This window comes from Gekko japonicus, unplaced genomic scaffold (assembly GCF_001447785.1).
Source record: "Gekko japonicus isolate JY-2015 unplaced genomic scaffold, Gekko_japonicus_V1.1 scaffold3214, whole genome shotgun sequence".
Taxonomy (NCBI): domain Eukaryota; kingdom Metazoa; phylum Chordata; class Lepidosauria; order Squamata; family Gekkonidae; genus Gekko; species Gekko japonicus.
In genome coordinates this window covers 113,923-130,312 of record NW_015171599.1, presented here as the reverse complement: position 1 = coordinate 130,312, position 16,390 = coordinate 113,923, and the positions used below count along the sequence as shown (strand labels likewise).

General features: G+C 44.2%; 1 protein-coding gene across 1 annotated transcript in view; it reads left to right on the top strand.

Annotated features, from left to right (window-relative positions):
- Positions 1-16,390, top strand: part of XRCC5 (X-ray repair complementing defective repair in Chinese hamster cells 5) — a 67,772-nt gene that overhangs the window by 9,420 nt on the left and 41,962 nt on the right. Inside the window, exons 2-6 of the mRNA XM_015419897.1 lie at positions 3,656-3,769; positions 4,410-4,593; positions 5,118-5,166; positions 5,981-6,103; positions 8,564-8,752. Coding sequence (XP_015275383.1) covers positions 3,656-3,769; positions 4,410-4,593; positions 5,118-5,166; positions 5,981-6,103; positions 8,564-8,752 — 659 coding nt within the window. The remainder of the gene's footprint in view (positions 1-3,655; positions 3,770-4,409; positions 4,594-5,117; positions 5,167-5,980; positions 6,104-8,563; positions 8,753-16,390) is intronic.

Below are 16,390 nucleotides of genomic sequence, written 5' to 3'. Positions count from 1 at the left end.
GACGTAGGAACTATAGTCGTGGTGATCAACGTTGTGGAGGTTGTAGGGACCGATCCAGTGTCCCCCTCCGTTGTAGGTAGGCTTCCCTCTGCCCCGCTCATGATCACGTCAGATTCGGGACTATAGGAAAAATGAGAGTTCTAACAATATGTTGGATCCCCAAGCATCGAGAATAAATCCACGTTTTGAAGAAAAGCAAAATTTATTTCAAAGCATTGGAAAGACACTCAAACACGTTCTTTGTTAGAACTGACTACAAACGGTTAGGGCAAACAAGATAAAGGGATTCGAACCAGGTACAGGACCAATGGGGCACTTTCCCGCTGGCGGGTGAAAGGAAACGGTTGCGCGCTCATTCCCTGAGAACCAAGCTATCTCCAGACATAATACAGGTGCAGTTCCCAGGCTCTAAAAGCAACAAGCTGGCAGTAAAGCATACTCCCCCAATACATCCTCCAGTTGTTTGGCTTAGGCATTACAGCAGAGTAAAATACAGGCGTACAGGCAGGGGGGAGGGTTGAGCAACTGTACAGAGATACAACCAACACAGAACACCATGGCAGCTTGCTGACACTTATATTCGTTTAATGGCTTAAGTAACCTAAAAACACAAAAGAAATAATGTAATTCTTAAAAAAAAATATAGAAAACATTAGCTAAATTAAAATGTCCACTGACTGTAGTATAATCAACAAATTTAGAGTCCAATGGCACCTTTAAGACCAACAAAGATATATTCAAAGTGACCTTTCGTGTACACGCACACTTTATCAAATATATCAAAATATAACCAGTCAGTGTAGTGCATAATCAAATAAGGGTGCTCACAAAATTACCAGAAGATACCAAAAGGGTAAAATCTCTTAGCAAAGCTTATTTGTCATTACCTAAGATGCTGAACTGCAGACCGGAAGGTCGGTAGTTCAGCAGTTCGAGACCCGAGTGCTGCAAGACAGAGTGAGCTCCCGTCTCTGGTCCCAGCTCCTGCCAACCTAGCAGTTCAAAAGAAAGAAATTGCAAGTAAATAAATAGGTACTGCTTCGGTGGGAAGGTAACAGTGTTCCATGCACCTTTAGTCATGCCGGCCACATGACCACGGAAACGTCTTTGGACAGCGCTGGCTCTTCGGCTTGGAAACGGAGATGAGCACCGCAACCCTAGAGTTGGATTTGACTAGCTTTCAAGCAAGGGAAACTTTGACCTTTACCTTACCTGCATTGCATGCCGCTTTCACTTTCTTTGATCATCGGGTTTTATGGTACCTTCTGCATAGATTTATTTCCGTTTTATGGCCATTCTGGGGCGACTTTGCAGTCGGTGCAGCATTGGCCCTGGGGTATTTGAATCTGGTTTTGAGCTGCACCTTTTCCTTAGTGTTGAGGAAATGTGGAGTGAATGCCAGATGCCTTAGTCTGCACTCTCCCTGAGGCAGACCTGAACTCCGTCTGCTGCTGTGCTTCCCTCCAACATTCCATCCCCCCCAAAAAAAAGGTGATTAGATGCTGGAGCAGCACTCCTAAGAGGCTCAGGGATGAAAAAGGCTGTGTGGCTACTTTTTATGGGCAGGACAGCCTCCCGTACATCTTAGGAGCTTGCCTCTGTCCTGTGTGTGTTCAGCCTTTATATTCGTAAACACCAACATTAACTGTGATTTCTTTAATGACTGTAAATGCTATGCTTAGGAGTTTGATTCTCTTTTGCTTCTATCTTTGTATATTTCTGCATATTTCCACTTCAGTTGGCTCATTTTTTTCTAGTAAATAATGGATGACTCCAGACTTTACATCCCATTGTGGTTGAAGACTTCAACACAAGGCACTTTCTACTAGAGGAAACCTATTGGGAACAACAGAAATTTTTGTTCTAACCTAGTGTGTCCAACATTTATTTTTTTCTTACTTCTCAGATGGCAAAAAAATTAAAGATAATTGTTACAATCAGTTCTCAAGTATTGGGTATACCTGCAATATTTCTTAGAGAAAATAAACTCTGTAAATATGCTAAATAGGATAATTTTATGTGCTAAGTTATAAATTATGTGTTTTATGTTGTACAATCAGTCAAAGAAGCTTAGCTTTGATAGAAAAGTAAGTACTTCATATATTTCTATTTTTTCCTAACATTTCTGTCTTTTCCCAGTAAAAATGGGGGGGGGGTATTTTCCCATGGCCTCAAAATTTCCAGAAATTTTACATTCCTACCTGCTGCAACATTTGTATACATTATCTACACACAAGTAAAGCGTGCTTCCCCCCACCTTCAGAAGTACTGTTTTGTTCAATAAATCAATAAAGCAACAAGCATGATCGATAAACTGAGTATTTAGTCAAGTGACTTCGTAATTGAAATCTCTTTTGGTTTCATCTTTTTTACATTATGGGAATAAAAAAATATTTTGAACGCTGCTACTTCAAGAAAGCTCAGTTCAGTGCTATCAAGACACCGACAGTGAACCCACAAAAACTAATGTGTGGAGGGACATTTCTTCCACCCCTTCTGGTCTTCCTCTCAAAGCTATCTCTGCTTTGCCTTCCTCTCACAGCCCCCACAGTTCCTTCTGTTTTCCTTCTTCCTTCTTTCCAGCCCTGTTACCCCCCCCCGCTACATTTTCCTTTCCTCCCACCCTTATGATTTTTCTCCCCCCATCTTCTTGTCCGTCCTGCATCCCCATTCTGCATGCCCATTACTAAAGTCCTGTATTTGCACAAAATACCCATAAAACTAGCTATAAGTGTAATGTAGGCCTACATGTAGGAAACGGTTCTGTAACTGTGCCTTAAAAGTATTGGGTTAGATTCAAAGATTGTGTTCTGCCAATATAAGGCATTTTTATCAATGGAATAGAATCCCTGTCTCTGTTTCCCTAGTGCAGCTCTCTGAGCCCCCCAAAATGTTGTTTTGTGGAACAGGGGACCCTTTTGCACAGCAGGAGGAGAGGGAAGTAGGGGGATGGACCAGATGGACCCCAGCTCTCCCCAAGTGAATCTGTGGCAGACATTTTACACTACTTTGACAGTGGTTGCCTAGAGAACCCAAAGTGCTACTGAAATCTTGGCATTAAAAAAAAAGTTTTATCCTCTTTTTAATATATGGTTTTCCTGAAATCTTGGGGATTGCTCCTGGTTTGTAGAAATGTCTCCCCTGTCAGTTAGCCCTGTCATAGCTCTGGAATGTGGAGGGGTGCCTTCCTTGTTCTGTCTCAGCTCTCTCTGGCTCATCAACTGTTTGCTATCTTATGCTTGACCTTGTGGATGCTCCAGCTGCAGTTTACTCCGTTGGGAAAGTTAACGGCTTTTTGCTTTGCCTGCTTGCTTTGCCCATGCACGCGAGATGTATCCATTGGCTCATGCTTACATGGGGGGTGGGATGTTTGATTTTAGTATAAGTCAGAGGCCCTAGTACTGATGGCTATTCCTGACACAAGCTGTATACGTGTTCTTTAGTACTCGACTCATCAATAAACAGTTATCTTCTTTTGAAGCCCTGTGTGGTGTGACCTGACTAAAGACCCTGACATCCCCTATCTTTACATGGTCCCATAGTGTGGGTTTTTTTTGATCTGTCCTCTGATGTCAAGTTGAGAATTAAGTGTATGAAGATGTTTCTTGATCATTTTCTAATTCAATTTGTACACTTTCTCCTCTCCTTTTTGAAGGCAGCTATAGTCCTGTGTATGGATGTTGGCTCTTCAATGAGTAATTGTGTTCCTGGAGAAGAGTCTCCTTTCGAACAAGCAAAGAAAGTGATGACCCTGTTTGTGCAGCGACAGGTAAAAAAAAACTAATGACAGAATAATCCTGTGAAACATACCTATGTCAAGCACTGTGGAGGCAAGGAAATGTACAATATATATAAGGACATGGGGTCTATTTTGCTACATATGAGGAGAGTTAATTCAAGAATGCCATTTTCAGCATCAGTTCATGTTTATCATCTAGTCCCCCCCTCAGCTGGATGTTCAACTGCAGTTCAGGCACCATACTGGGTTGCCAAGGAATGTTGTTGTTGTTTTTCCTTACCCTAAATAATGCGTTTTGTTCCACTAATCCTTTGTCTATGGGTGACAAAGGACCAAGCATAACTTCTGCAACTATTTATGTGGATAGGGGTAGAATTCTCTAAAGGCATTTTTTGGCTTGATCAATTATTTCCAAATATTGACTTGCAGTCCTTGTAGCTGTTTGGTACCTGAGTATTTTTTTATTTTTATCTTATTTGCTTTCAATTTGTATCCCGCCTTAACTGGTATGAACTGGCTCAAGGCAGCTTACACATCATATGCTTTAAAATGTTTTGCATGTGATACACATAGAGTACGAAGCAATAGATCTGTATTAAATAAGGCTTAATTGTAAAATATATGCCACTCACTTTTTTATTTACCCTACCATTTTTTTTACCATCTCCAGGTATTTGCTGAGAGTAAAGATGAAATTTCCTTGGTTTTATTTGGTACAGATGGTACTGGAAACACTCTCGCCAGTGAGAATCAGTATCAGCATATTACTGTACACAGACACCTGTTTCTGCCAGATTTTGATTTGTTGGAAGACATACAAAATGTGGTTCAGCCAGGCACGGGACAAGGAGACAGTATCCTTTCTGAATATTGAAAATCTTTTCTCTGAAAAACAGTTACCATATTTACTTGAAAGAAAGGTATCCACAAATATAAACTACCCCATTAAAAACAGTTACCGTATATACCAAGAACAAAAATTACTGGACGTAACTGTAACTTGATATGCGAATGTAAGGTTCCCCCCACTCTTTTTTTGATGGCATACCTGGACAAAAAAATCTAGTATTAAGTTCTGCTACCTTTGGAAAATGTAATAATGTCAGCATACGGGCAGCAGTCCAAAGGATCTAAATATCTCCACTATTCCCGTTAACAATATAGTAATATAACACTACTCTACCTTACAGGGCTGTTCTACAGGTTGCTGAGTTAATGTATGTGAAGCATTCTGAATCCTCTAGATAATGGCTGAAACAATAGAACGATTATTGCTACAAATGCTGCAGTAGGATTAGTGCCACCACTATCGTATCCTGACCAACATGTAATTTCTGTCTGTGCTGTTTTAAATGTATCTTGTTCTTAATGAACTTAGTTCTCGATGCCCTTATTGTGTGCATGGATTTGCTTCAAAAGGAAACAGTGTAAGTACTTGTCTTTTAAGAATTCTGAAATATTTTGAAATAACTCTGCAACATTATGCTATTAGGAACGGTGCAGCCTTTTAAAACATTGCTCTGATGTTTTGTAATGACTGATGTGGATGAGTATGAAACTGACAGTAATAAGGGGAATTTCTGGAAACGTAGTGACCACTGACCACATAGACTAAAATGTTCACAGTGCATTGTAGTGACCAGTGACCACATAGACTAAAATGTTCACAGTGGAAATAACCACCCCCCAATGCACATTAGTAAAAAGGAGTCTTGGAGCAACCTTCAGCTGTAAGGTGGATCTATTAGTATGTTGGAGGAAATGGCACTACTTTCCAACCACACAGTCACTTGTTTTAGAGCAAAGTTCTAACAAATGTTTTATTTTACTAAAACGGGAAATAATTCTGAAAATAACACTGTAATTGCTAAGAAGCAGAACTACACTAATGTAAAATTGCGGAATTTAACTCAAATGTAAGTGAAATAGACTCATCTGACTTCAATGAAATGTTACTGAATGACAGAATGTAGCAGTTAAGGGTTTTCTTGATAGGATGTAAAGAAAGGTGCTTCTCCAGAGTAGCAGTAAATAAAATAATTATTTAAACTGTAATATTCTTATACTGAAAGGCATATATTAGTGATTTTTGTTAAATTTGGTGGCAAGATCAAATTTTGTTAAATTCAAGTAGCCACGAGAAGTTTAAGATTACATTTCGGAAAGCTGTAGTCAAAATGCTGTAACTGGGTATTTCCTTCTGTTGAAACTCTCCCCCCCCCCCCCGCCCTTTCTCTTCAGAGGGAAAAAATATGACAAACGACACATAGAGGTTTTTACTGACCTTAGCAGTCCCTTTAGCGAGGATCAGCTGGACATTATTGTGACTAACATGAAGAAAACCGGGATCTCGCTGCAGTTTTTGTGAGTAAGACCTATGAAACAGTATTACAACTCTGCCATTTTTCTCCAGGCCAGTTTGGCCAGGGATCCTGGTGGTTTTCTTGTCATCTTCTGGGCGTGGAACAGCGGTCACTGTGGGGGGAGGGGTATTTGTGAATTTCCTGCATTGTGCAGGGGTAAATTTTTTTTTAAAAAAACTCATTTTTTAAAAAAGTCAATGCTAGCTAAAACTTTCCAGCTGTATATCTGTATGAACTTATAGATCCAAATTTGCACAGAGCCATCTCCTTGGCCAGATTTAATGTCCTTCCTTCTGCTCTTCTCTCTGGCAGATTCCAGGGGATCCCCTACTCCAGCAGGTGTTGTCCTTGTAAGAAGGACTGTGTTGAAACTGTCCCCCATGTTCTCCTTCAACGTCCCTTTTATCTGGTGCCCCGCCAGGATCTTCTGTATCCTATATTAGCTCAATTCTCAGAGATTCCTGACGATTTTAAGGTTCTGTTTTTTGCTTGATAATCAAGATACGGAAATAACCAAAATAGTAGCAGGGTTTCTTCTTAGTGCTATGGCTATACGTTCTGATAAGTAACCATTAGGTTTTTCTGCTTTCATGCTGTTTTTCTGCACCGTAGCTCCAATTTTACCCTATATGGATTTGTATTTTCCGATCTGTATTTAATCTGATCTCCTATTGTATGTGTATACGTATGCCAATAAAGGCCTGTCAAATGTAATGCTAGCTAAAACTGATTGTAGTAATTAAATGGATGTCAATTCATAATTTTTTTCTAATGGGCACTATAGTTTGCCTCAAGCAGAGCCATTAAATCTTGTATGAAAAACTGCAGCAAGAAAAGCTAGAATTCTGCAACATGAATCAGATTTGTCTGTAGTTGCTTGTTTTGCATTTTTATTGTGCTTTTATCAATCCGGGAGAAGTAGCTAAAGAAGAGCATGGCCTTGGCCTCCTGCAGCCATTCATTTTGCTTCTGAGATTTCATGATGTATTACCAACATGACATCTTTAGCTATTAAGCTCAAAACTTAATTTTTCAAATTAATACTCAGCTTCCCAGGAAGCTAAATTCTGCATGCCCATCACTAAAGTCCTGTATTTGCACAAAATACCCATAAAACTAGCTATAAGTGTAATGTAGGCCTACATGTAGGAAACGGTTCTGTAACTGTGCCTTAAAAGTATTGGGTTAGATTCAAAGATTGTGTTCTGCCAATATAAGGCATTTTTATCAATGGAATAGAATCCCTGTCTCTGTTTCCCTAGTGCAGCTCTCTGAGCCCCCCAAAATGTTGTTTTGTGGAACAGGGGACCCTTTTGCACAGCAGGAGGAGAGGGAAGTAGGGGGATCTACAGACAGAGGAGGGACTTGGCAAACAAGGCAACCCTACTACTGGTGGAGAAGGACCTCTGAATCCGGTCCATTCTGCAAAAAGCTTCAAGTTGTCACTGATCTGTCACAAACAATACTGATAATGTTGTGCTATTAATAATATTGTTTTTATTATTATTATTATTATTAATAAAGAGATCTACATAGCATGTAGCACAAGGTTATTTAGTCATCACATAAGCTTCAAGAGAAGTTGAATGAAAATAATAAGCAGTTTCATCTTCTCCCAAATCCTGTCTTTGGCAGACTATGACAGGTTAGGTTACTGAATTCACTAAGGACATACTTCTCTGCTTTAAAAGTGGTGACAAGTGATGGATAGGAGACCAGATACAGTTTGAATATACGATGTCAAAACCATGTGTTTTCATTTCATGAGAGCCAGTTTGGTGTAGTGGTTAAGTGCGCGGCCTCTAATCTGGGAGAACTGGGTTTGATTCTCCACTCCTCTACTTGCACCTGGCTGGATGACCTTGGGCAAGCCGTAGCTCTGATAAGAGCTGTCCTTGAAAAAGAGCAGAGTCTGTCAGAGCTCTATCAGCCCCACCTACCTCACAGGGTGTCTGTTGTGGGGAGGGGAAGGGAAAGGAGTTTGTAAGCCGCTCTGAGACACCTTTGGGTAGTGAAGGGCGGGATATAAATCCAATCTCTTCTTCTTCTACACTTTGACATTTTCATTCTTTATGTAAGTGACATTTCAATTATAACAAAATAGTTTTATGTGGGTGCACTATATTAAACTTTCAGTCTGGTCCCTATTGGCAGTGGAAAAATCCATCAACTTTATTTATGGATTTGCAAAATATTGCAGCTTATTAAGATACTATTCAGAGCTGGTCATGCCACCAATGACTAATAATACAGCCATAATTAGTGTGGGTTTGCTTGCTAAGGCTCCAGAATCACATTTGGAAAAAGTATCCGGATAATGGGAGGCTAGAAAATGTCAAGTGGTCATATTACATTTCTTTCCCTTTTTTAAAAAAATAAAAAGGGCATTTGAAGTTATGTGCAATTGTGGTTTTGGTGACTCAGGCGCACAAGTGACAGTTGCGTTTGATTGTATTCCTAGCTTGCCATTTCCAGTGAAAGATATAGACGGAAGTGGGGATGCGGATGATGAGGCACGTTCCGGTAGGCACCAAAGCTCTTTTCCAAGAAAGGGGCTAACTGAGCAGCAAAAAGACGGTCTCCTAATGGTGAAGAAGCTCATGTTTGCACTGGACAAAGAAGATGGTCTGGAGGACATTTACACTTTCAGGTAACCTTAAACTGCTATAGTAAGTAGTTTGCTTTTTATTTCAGGCCTTTAAACAGAGTTTTCTTCCATATTCCTTGGATTGTTTAGCACTACAATCTTTATCACATTTATTTAGACAATTGTTTTGAATATGGTGGAACTTAATGTAATATAAATGTACTCTGGATTACAGGGCCCAAATAAGAACATAAGAGGTACTCTACTGGTTCAGATTGGTAGTACATCTAGTCCAGCATCCTTTTTCCAGCCTCCAACCAGTTGGGTTGCAGGGCCTACAACCATGGCATAGAGACCAAGACCTTTCTCTGTTGTTGCCTCCTATTTCTGATACTCGTAGCTTTAATGCTTCTGAATGTAGAGGTTCCTTTTAGGTACCATGACTACTTGTCATTGATGGGCATATCCTCCTGCAATCCCCTTTTAAAGCCACATATACTAGTGGCCATTGCTGTGAATTCCACAAGTTGATTGCTCACTGAATAAAGTGCTTTTGTCCATCCTGAGTCTACTTCATTGCATGCCCCCAAGTTCTAGTGTTATGCGAGTGGGGAAAAGGTTCTCTCTATCTGCTTTCTCCACCCTATGCCTAATTTTATAAACTTCTCATGTCTGTCTGAAAAGCACTGTATGCTTTAGAAGCACACAGAGTTGGAAGGGGCCATACAGGTCATCTAGTCCAATCCCCTGCTCAAACCCTAGAGCATCCCTGACAAGTCCAGCCTTGCGTACATGCTCTCTGAAGCACAAACATCTGCATGGATGACTTTTATAAAGAAATAAAATTCTCTAATTGGGCTAGATTTTGATGACATAGTGTATCTTCCTGAGAGGAGTGCATTTGTTCTGATTAAGCAGAGACTTGTTGATATTGAAATGCAGGAACTTAGAAGTATTGCCTCTGGTAGGTGCTCACCTCTGAGGTGGGTGATGTCCTTTGCCTGAATATTTTGCTTGTCTGACAACCCCTGATCTGCGAAGAGCATTCATGTTAGCTCATTTTAATGTTCTCCCTTCTGCTGTATTGTATGGGAGGTTCAAGAAAATCCCATACTCGTCTAGGTTTTGTGCCTGTGGCTTGGTAGAGATTGAAAGTGTCGAACATGTTCTCCTGTATTGTTCTTTTTATTATGATATTTGTGCTGTTTTTCTAGAACCTCTTTAACAGAGTCAAGTAGGGCAATCTGATGACTATAAGATCGTTTCACCATTATCTTCCCATAACCCCGAGATCATAGAATCTGTAGCTAAATTTCTCTGTTGTGCAATTAAGAGGAGAAGTGGCCAGGCCTGTTGTAAAGCCTCGCACCACGCAGAGGCATCGCCAGGTTGTGCGTTATGTTGCCCCTGGAGGACTGTCATAACCAACTGCCGCTTTGTATGGAGACATGCCAATGGAGGCATGACAGGTATTGTTGTAGCAATACTCAGCTAGTGGCAACAACTCACACCAGTTGTCTTGTTGATAGTTCGTAAAACAACGTAAATACTGTTCCAACGTTTGGTTTACCCTTTCCGTTTGCCCATCAGTTTCCGGGTGATAAGCACTGCTGAGCCCCTGTTCCACCCCCATTATCCCCATCAGTTCTTTCCAGAACTTGGAAACAAATTGTGTCCCCCTATCGGAGACCACCTTGGCCGGTAGGAGATGGAGGCGTACGATGTTGTTGAAAAAAGCCTTGGACAAAGCTTTTGCAGTGGGGAGCGAAGGGAAAGGAACAAAATGCGCCTGCTTTGAAAACAAGTCCACGACCACCCAAATGGCAGTTTTATTTTTACTCGGCGGTAGGTCTGTGATAAAATCCATGGAAATGACCTCCCAGGGCCTGGAAGGAGTCGAGAGGGGGTGCAACAGACCCGGAGGTTTCCCCCCCTCGGTTTGGCACATTTTTGACAAGTTTGTACAAACGCCGTTAGGTCCTTGTGCATGTGAGGCCACCAAAACTGGTGCTTGAGCAATTGCAAAGATTTTACAAATCCCGTGTGTCCCGCCAGTTTGGACCCATGCGCCGTTTCCAAAACCTGTCCCCGCAGCACAATGGGTACATACAACTTTCCCTCCTTGTACCAACAGCCGTTCTCTCCCTCATAGCAGCCCTCAATCCCTTGCACGATAGCCATATCCTCCTCCGAACCCCCCCTGCCAGTCATTCGGCTGGGCCATTTCGAGGGGTTTGTAGGCTGCGAGGGAGACAGCGCAGAGGGGAGGGGTGGAGGCGAAGAAGGGGCGGCTGGGATTTTTGCGACTTGGCTCCGTGTAGTCACCGCAGCCCCAGGTGGGCGGGAGTGAAAATGGAGTCCACAATGACGTCTCTCTGGCTGGCATGTTGAGGAAGGCGGGACAGCCCATCCGCCAATGAGTTAGTGGACCCCGGGAAATGATGGAGGGTGAACTGGAATTTGGAGAAGTCAGCCCAGCGCAGATGCTTGGCGTTAAGGCAGCGGGGCGATTTCAAAGTCTCGAGGTTTTTGTGATCAGTCCACACCTCAAACGGAACTTTCGCCCCCTCCAGCCAGTGCCTCCACGTAGACAACGCAAGCTTGATTGCCCCCGCTTCCTTCTCCCACACGGACCAATGCCTTTCAGCCTCCGAAAATATTTTGGAGATGTACGCCAGCGGGTGCAACAGCCCTTCCCCCCCTCCTGAAGGATCGCCCCCCCCCCATGGTCACATCCGATGCATCAGTTTGTACAATGAATTTCTTGGTCTCGTCAGGGTGAGCCAAGACAGGTTCAGAAGTAAATAGTTCTTTCAAGCGCTTGAATGCCCCATCGCATTCCGCTGACCAATTTAAAGGGGTCCCGGGTCTCGTGGCGTCAAGACCCTTTCCCTTAGTTTTTAAGAGGTCAGTGAGGGGCAGGGCGATCTGGGCAAAGTTCCTGATAAAAGATCTGTAAAAATTGGCGAATCCTAAGAACTCTTGTAACTGCTGTCTAGTTTTGGGTGCCTCCCACCCCAAAACGTCTTTAATTTTCCCTGGGTCCATTTCCAACCCGGCTGGGGAGATGCGGTAGCCCAAAAAGTCAATCTGTGTCTTGTGAAATTCACATTTGGACAGTTTGGCAAACAGCTGGTGCTTGTGCAACGTTTTCAATACCTTCCTGACCAGTTTGACATGTGAGGGGAGGTCGGGGGAGTACAATAAAATGTCGTCCAAGTAAATAAGCGCCACCTTAAACAAATGCTCATGCAACACCTCATTAATCAAGTTCATAAAGACCCCAGGAGCGCCCTGAAGACCGAACGGCATAACTAGGTACTCAAACTGCCCCAAAGGGGTATTGAATGCAGTCTTCGATTCATCGCCTTCTTTGATGCGCACCCGAAAGTAAGCATCCCGAAGATCCAGCTTGGAAAAGATTTTCCCCTTTGCCGCTTCCGCTAGTAAGTCTTTAATCAGCGGCATTGGGTAGGCATTTGTGGCGGACAACGCGTTCAGGCCCCGATAATCTGTACAAAGTCTCAAGCTCCCATCCTTCTTTTTCCGAAAGAGGACGGGTGATGCGAAGGGGGAGGAAGCCGGGCGGATAAATCCCCGAGCAAGGTTCTTGTCAATGAGCTTCCTAAGTTCCTCTCTCTCCGCCGGCCCCATCGCATAAATTTTCCCCTTTGGTAGCTTAGCTCTGGGGACGAGCTCGATGCGGCAATCGGAATGCCGGTGGGGTGGTAACTCATTGGCTTCTTTCTCCCCAAACGCCGCAGCAAGGTATTCGGGAGGCAAAGAGGCAATCTCCTCCCTGGTTAGGAGTGCAAGCGGGGAGTTTTTCGCTGGCATTTCACCCCACTCTGTCTCCCACCTATGTAGTTCGCACTTGGGTGACATGAAATTGATTTGCCCTTCCTCCCATAGAATGTATGGATCGTGGCTGTATAGCCAAGGGGCCCCCAGTACCAGGGAGAATTGGGAATCTGGGGTGATTATAAAAGAGCGGTGCTCCCAGTGCTCGCCCGCTCCCAACCTCAACGGCATAGTCTCGTACAGACAGGGATCTTTCATTTGAGTGAAAATAAGTGGGTCTTTCAACTTTTTCACCCCTGCTTCTAAGCCCGATACCACAGCAGTGCTAATTAAGTCTCTCCCGTACCCCGAGTCAATCAGCGCTTTGACGCGCACATGAGTCCCCAACAGGGGATTCATCAGAGACACAGTCACAAAGAACAGGGAGTGGGGTTCGCTCACCACTGTTGGCGCCTCCAAGGGAGGGTCCTGCCGCTGTGCGCCTCTCACGGCAGGACCTGGTCGTTTCCCGCGAGCTCGTTGTCATTCTCACTAGAGTCTTCCTCTTCTTCCTCAGGTGAAGCCTGCAAGGCTTTGGCAAATTTAGGTTTTCCCAACGCTTTCTTGGCCGGGGTCGCTGGTCTTGGCTTGGTCGTCGCTGGTGGTTCCCTTTGGGGTCGTTGACCACACTCCGCTGCAAAGTGGCCCGTTCCCCACACTTCAGACATAGCCCTTGACGCATCCGTTGCTCACGGGTCGCTTCTGACAGGCGGGGGGGGTTCGACTTCTGGCCGGGTTTCGACTTCTCGCCTTCCCTCCTCCTGCAGCCATCTCCAGGCGGAGAGTCTGAAGACGGTTTTCAGCGTTCTCCACCTCTTGGGTCCACGCCATCAGCGATACCGGGTCTACTGAGCGAAGCATGGTCTCTCGGATTTCGGGGTTCAGCCCCACGTGGTACATCTCTACCAGGACGTGCTCTGGCCAGTTCGGGAGCTTAGCCGCCTGGTTCTGGAATTCCATTGAATATTCACGTACCGTCTGGCGTCCTTGCTTAAACGTGCGCAAGAACGCTTTCGCCCGCTGGCCCGCGTTCAAGTCTTCAAACCGGGTTCTTAGCGCCCACATGAACGCCCTCATGTCTCGCAACTCCGGGCCACGGCTGTTATGTAGTCCCACATACCAAGTAGCCGCCCTGCCCTTCAGCCTTGCCGCTACCACATCAATCCGGCTGCTGTCATTAGGGAACAGGTGCCTGTGCGCGTGATGAATTTTTGCACTCGCACCATGAAGTACGCCAGCTCCTCGGGGTTGCCGTCAAAAGTAGCTTCCAGAAGGTCTTTCGGACAGGGCCGGGACCCCCGGTTGCGCCGGGACCCCCGGTTGCGCCGGCTGCGCCGGTTGAGCTGGTTGCCCCGGGGGTGGAAGCACTGGGGCCGCCGGAGCCGCTTGCGGGGCACCTCGCCTAACAAAGGCGTTCTCGATCGTTCGCTCAACCAAATCCGGGAGCGCGTTGAACACCTCGTCCACCGTCTGCATCAGCTGCTGCAGGGTCCAGTCGATGTCTTCCACCCTCTCCTCCATGCCGTCCCCCGGATACGTCCTTCTCGCCCTGTCCTTAGAGCGCCCCGTCACCCAGGGGTCGTCTGCCTGTTCGAGTTGATCACCCACGGCACCAAGGCTTGGCCCTGGATAGAGTCCTTGATCGTACAAGCTGTCTCTCAGGCCACCACCTCTCTTCGAGAAAGTTTCTCGGGTGCCTTGCAAATCGAATTGGCTCCAATCATCCCACGCCCTCCTGGCCAATTTCGACGGGGTGAATGGCCAGGGGATCGTCGTGGTGGCTGACTTTGGAACCGCTCCCGCCGTGGCCCCGGTCGTCTGGACCGTCGTGGCTGGCGGGGTCGTGGTCCCTGGCCCGCTGCCACCGTCTGCAGTTGTGTTTGGGGGTTCCTCCTCAGCTCCGCTCATGCTGGTGCCAGCCGACTCGGAACGATGGAGGAAAAAGGGATTCTGGACAGAATGTCCGCTTCCCACAGCTATATGTCCAATACACGTTTAAGCAAAGTAGTATTTTATTAAAGCCATGATAGAGCATGAACAAAGGCACTGTCCAGAATACCTGGGCTGGGTCGGGCAAGGGATAATGTTAGACATTCAAACAGACAATAACCAATAACCTTGGTTCCCGCCGAGCGGGCAGACTTTTGGTTTCGCGCTCAAAATCCTGAGAAGCAACGTTTCTCTAAAGATAAACAAATGCAGCTTCACACGGTTCAGCTCATTATAGTCTGAGCTAAGCGGCTCCTTCTTCCCACCTGTTAACCTTGCAGATAAGCGTACGCAAGCATTCATAGAATGGAACGCAGGACACAACGATACACACAGACCATACAGGAGGCATGCGCAGATGCCGAACAGACGGGGGGGGGGATTCATATACACAGACTTCCATGGCAGCTAGCTGACACACTGTTACTCTACCCATCTGCGATATTTGTAGCAGTCCCCATTTGATCAGATCGCTCTTAATTTGCATCAAAAGCTTATCGTAGTTATCTTGATAGAGTGAACTTAACCTATTCGTAACCTAGGTACTTAATCTTTTTTTGTGCACTAAACCCTGTTTTTCTTTGCAGTTCTGAGATCTGCTGGTGAGTGCAGTTTTTAAATCAATAACTGGGATTTGTTCCCGTTAATCCTAAAACCTGCCAGTTGGCCAAATTCCTCTAACAGTTCCATCAACCTGTCTAATGAATCCATCAGGTCCACAAGCATAATTGCCAGGTTATCTGCATATGCTTGGGTAATATACTCTTCACCTTTTGCCTTAATTCCCGCTATCCCTCTGTCTTTTCGTATACTCTCCAACAAAATTTCAATAGTATAAATAAACAATAGGGGAGATAAGGGACAGCCCTGTCTCGTACCCTTAGCAATACTTATTTCAGAGGTCAAATCACCATTAATCATTATTCTGGCCTTTTGATTAGTATATATGGATTCTATCCCATTGACAAAAAACTCTCCACAAAGGGAGACCTTTAAGTGTTCTATCATAAAATCCCAGGTGATATTCTCAAACACCTTTTCAGCGTCTAAAAATAATATAATCATCTGTTTTTCTGGATGGGCCTCTGCGTATTCCAGAGCATTCATAATTGTTCTCAAATTTTGTCTAGCCTGCCTATGCGGTAAGAAACCCGCCTGATCTCGGTGTATTATCTCAAGAAGTATTTTCCTGAATCTCGATGCTATTATGGATGCAAAGATCTTATAGTCTGCATTAAGCAGAGATATGGGCCGATACTTTTTTATTTCTTTTGCATCCGTATCTTTTTTGTGTATCAGAGAAATTATAGCTGAATTCCAGGAATCTGGGAGCATTTTCCTATATGGAATCTCTTGTATCATTTGTTTGAATGGCAACATTAACTCCTCTTCAAAAACCATATAAAATTCGTCCGGAAGCCCATCCAGCCCTGGTGTTTTATTTCTTTTTCTTTTTTGCTTTTTAATAGCATCAGTATTTCCTGAGTTGTGAATGTCTGATTAAGCAACTTTTGAAGTAGATGTTTTTCTGGTATTCCCTTACTTTCTCCATAATCCAGCGAATGTTAGCAATTTGATCTCTAGTCCTTTCCATTATATTGTTTTCCTCTGTTACTTTGCATTGTTCATTCAGGAAAGCCTCCTTATCTCTCCTTGCTGTTCTCTAGAAACCTGTGTTCAATTGAGTAAATCTTTCCATTTCACCTTTGCCTTTTGTGTTCCTTCTTTCCTCTGCTGTTTGTAAAGCCTCATCAGACAGCCACTTTGCTTTCTTTCATTTCTTTTTCTTTGGTATGGTGCTGATTGCTGCCTCCTGTACAATCTCACAAACCTACAAACCTCCATCCATAGTTCTTCAGGCACTCCGTCTAT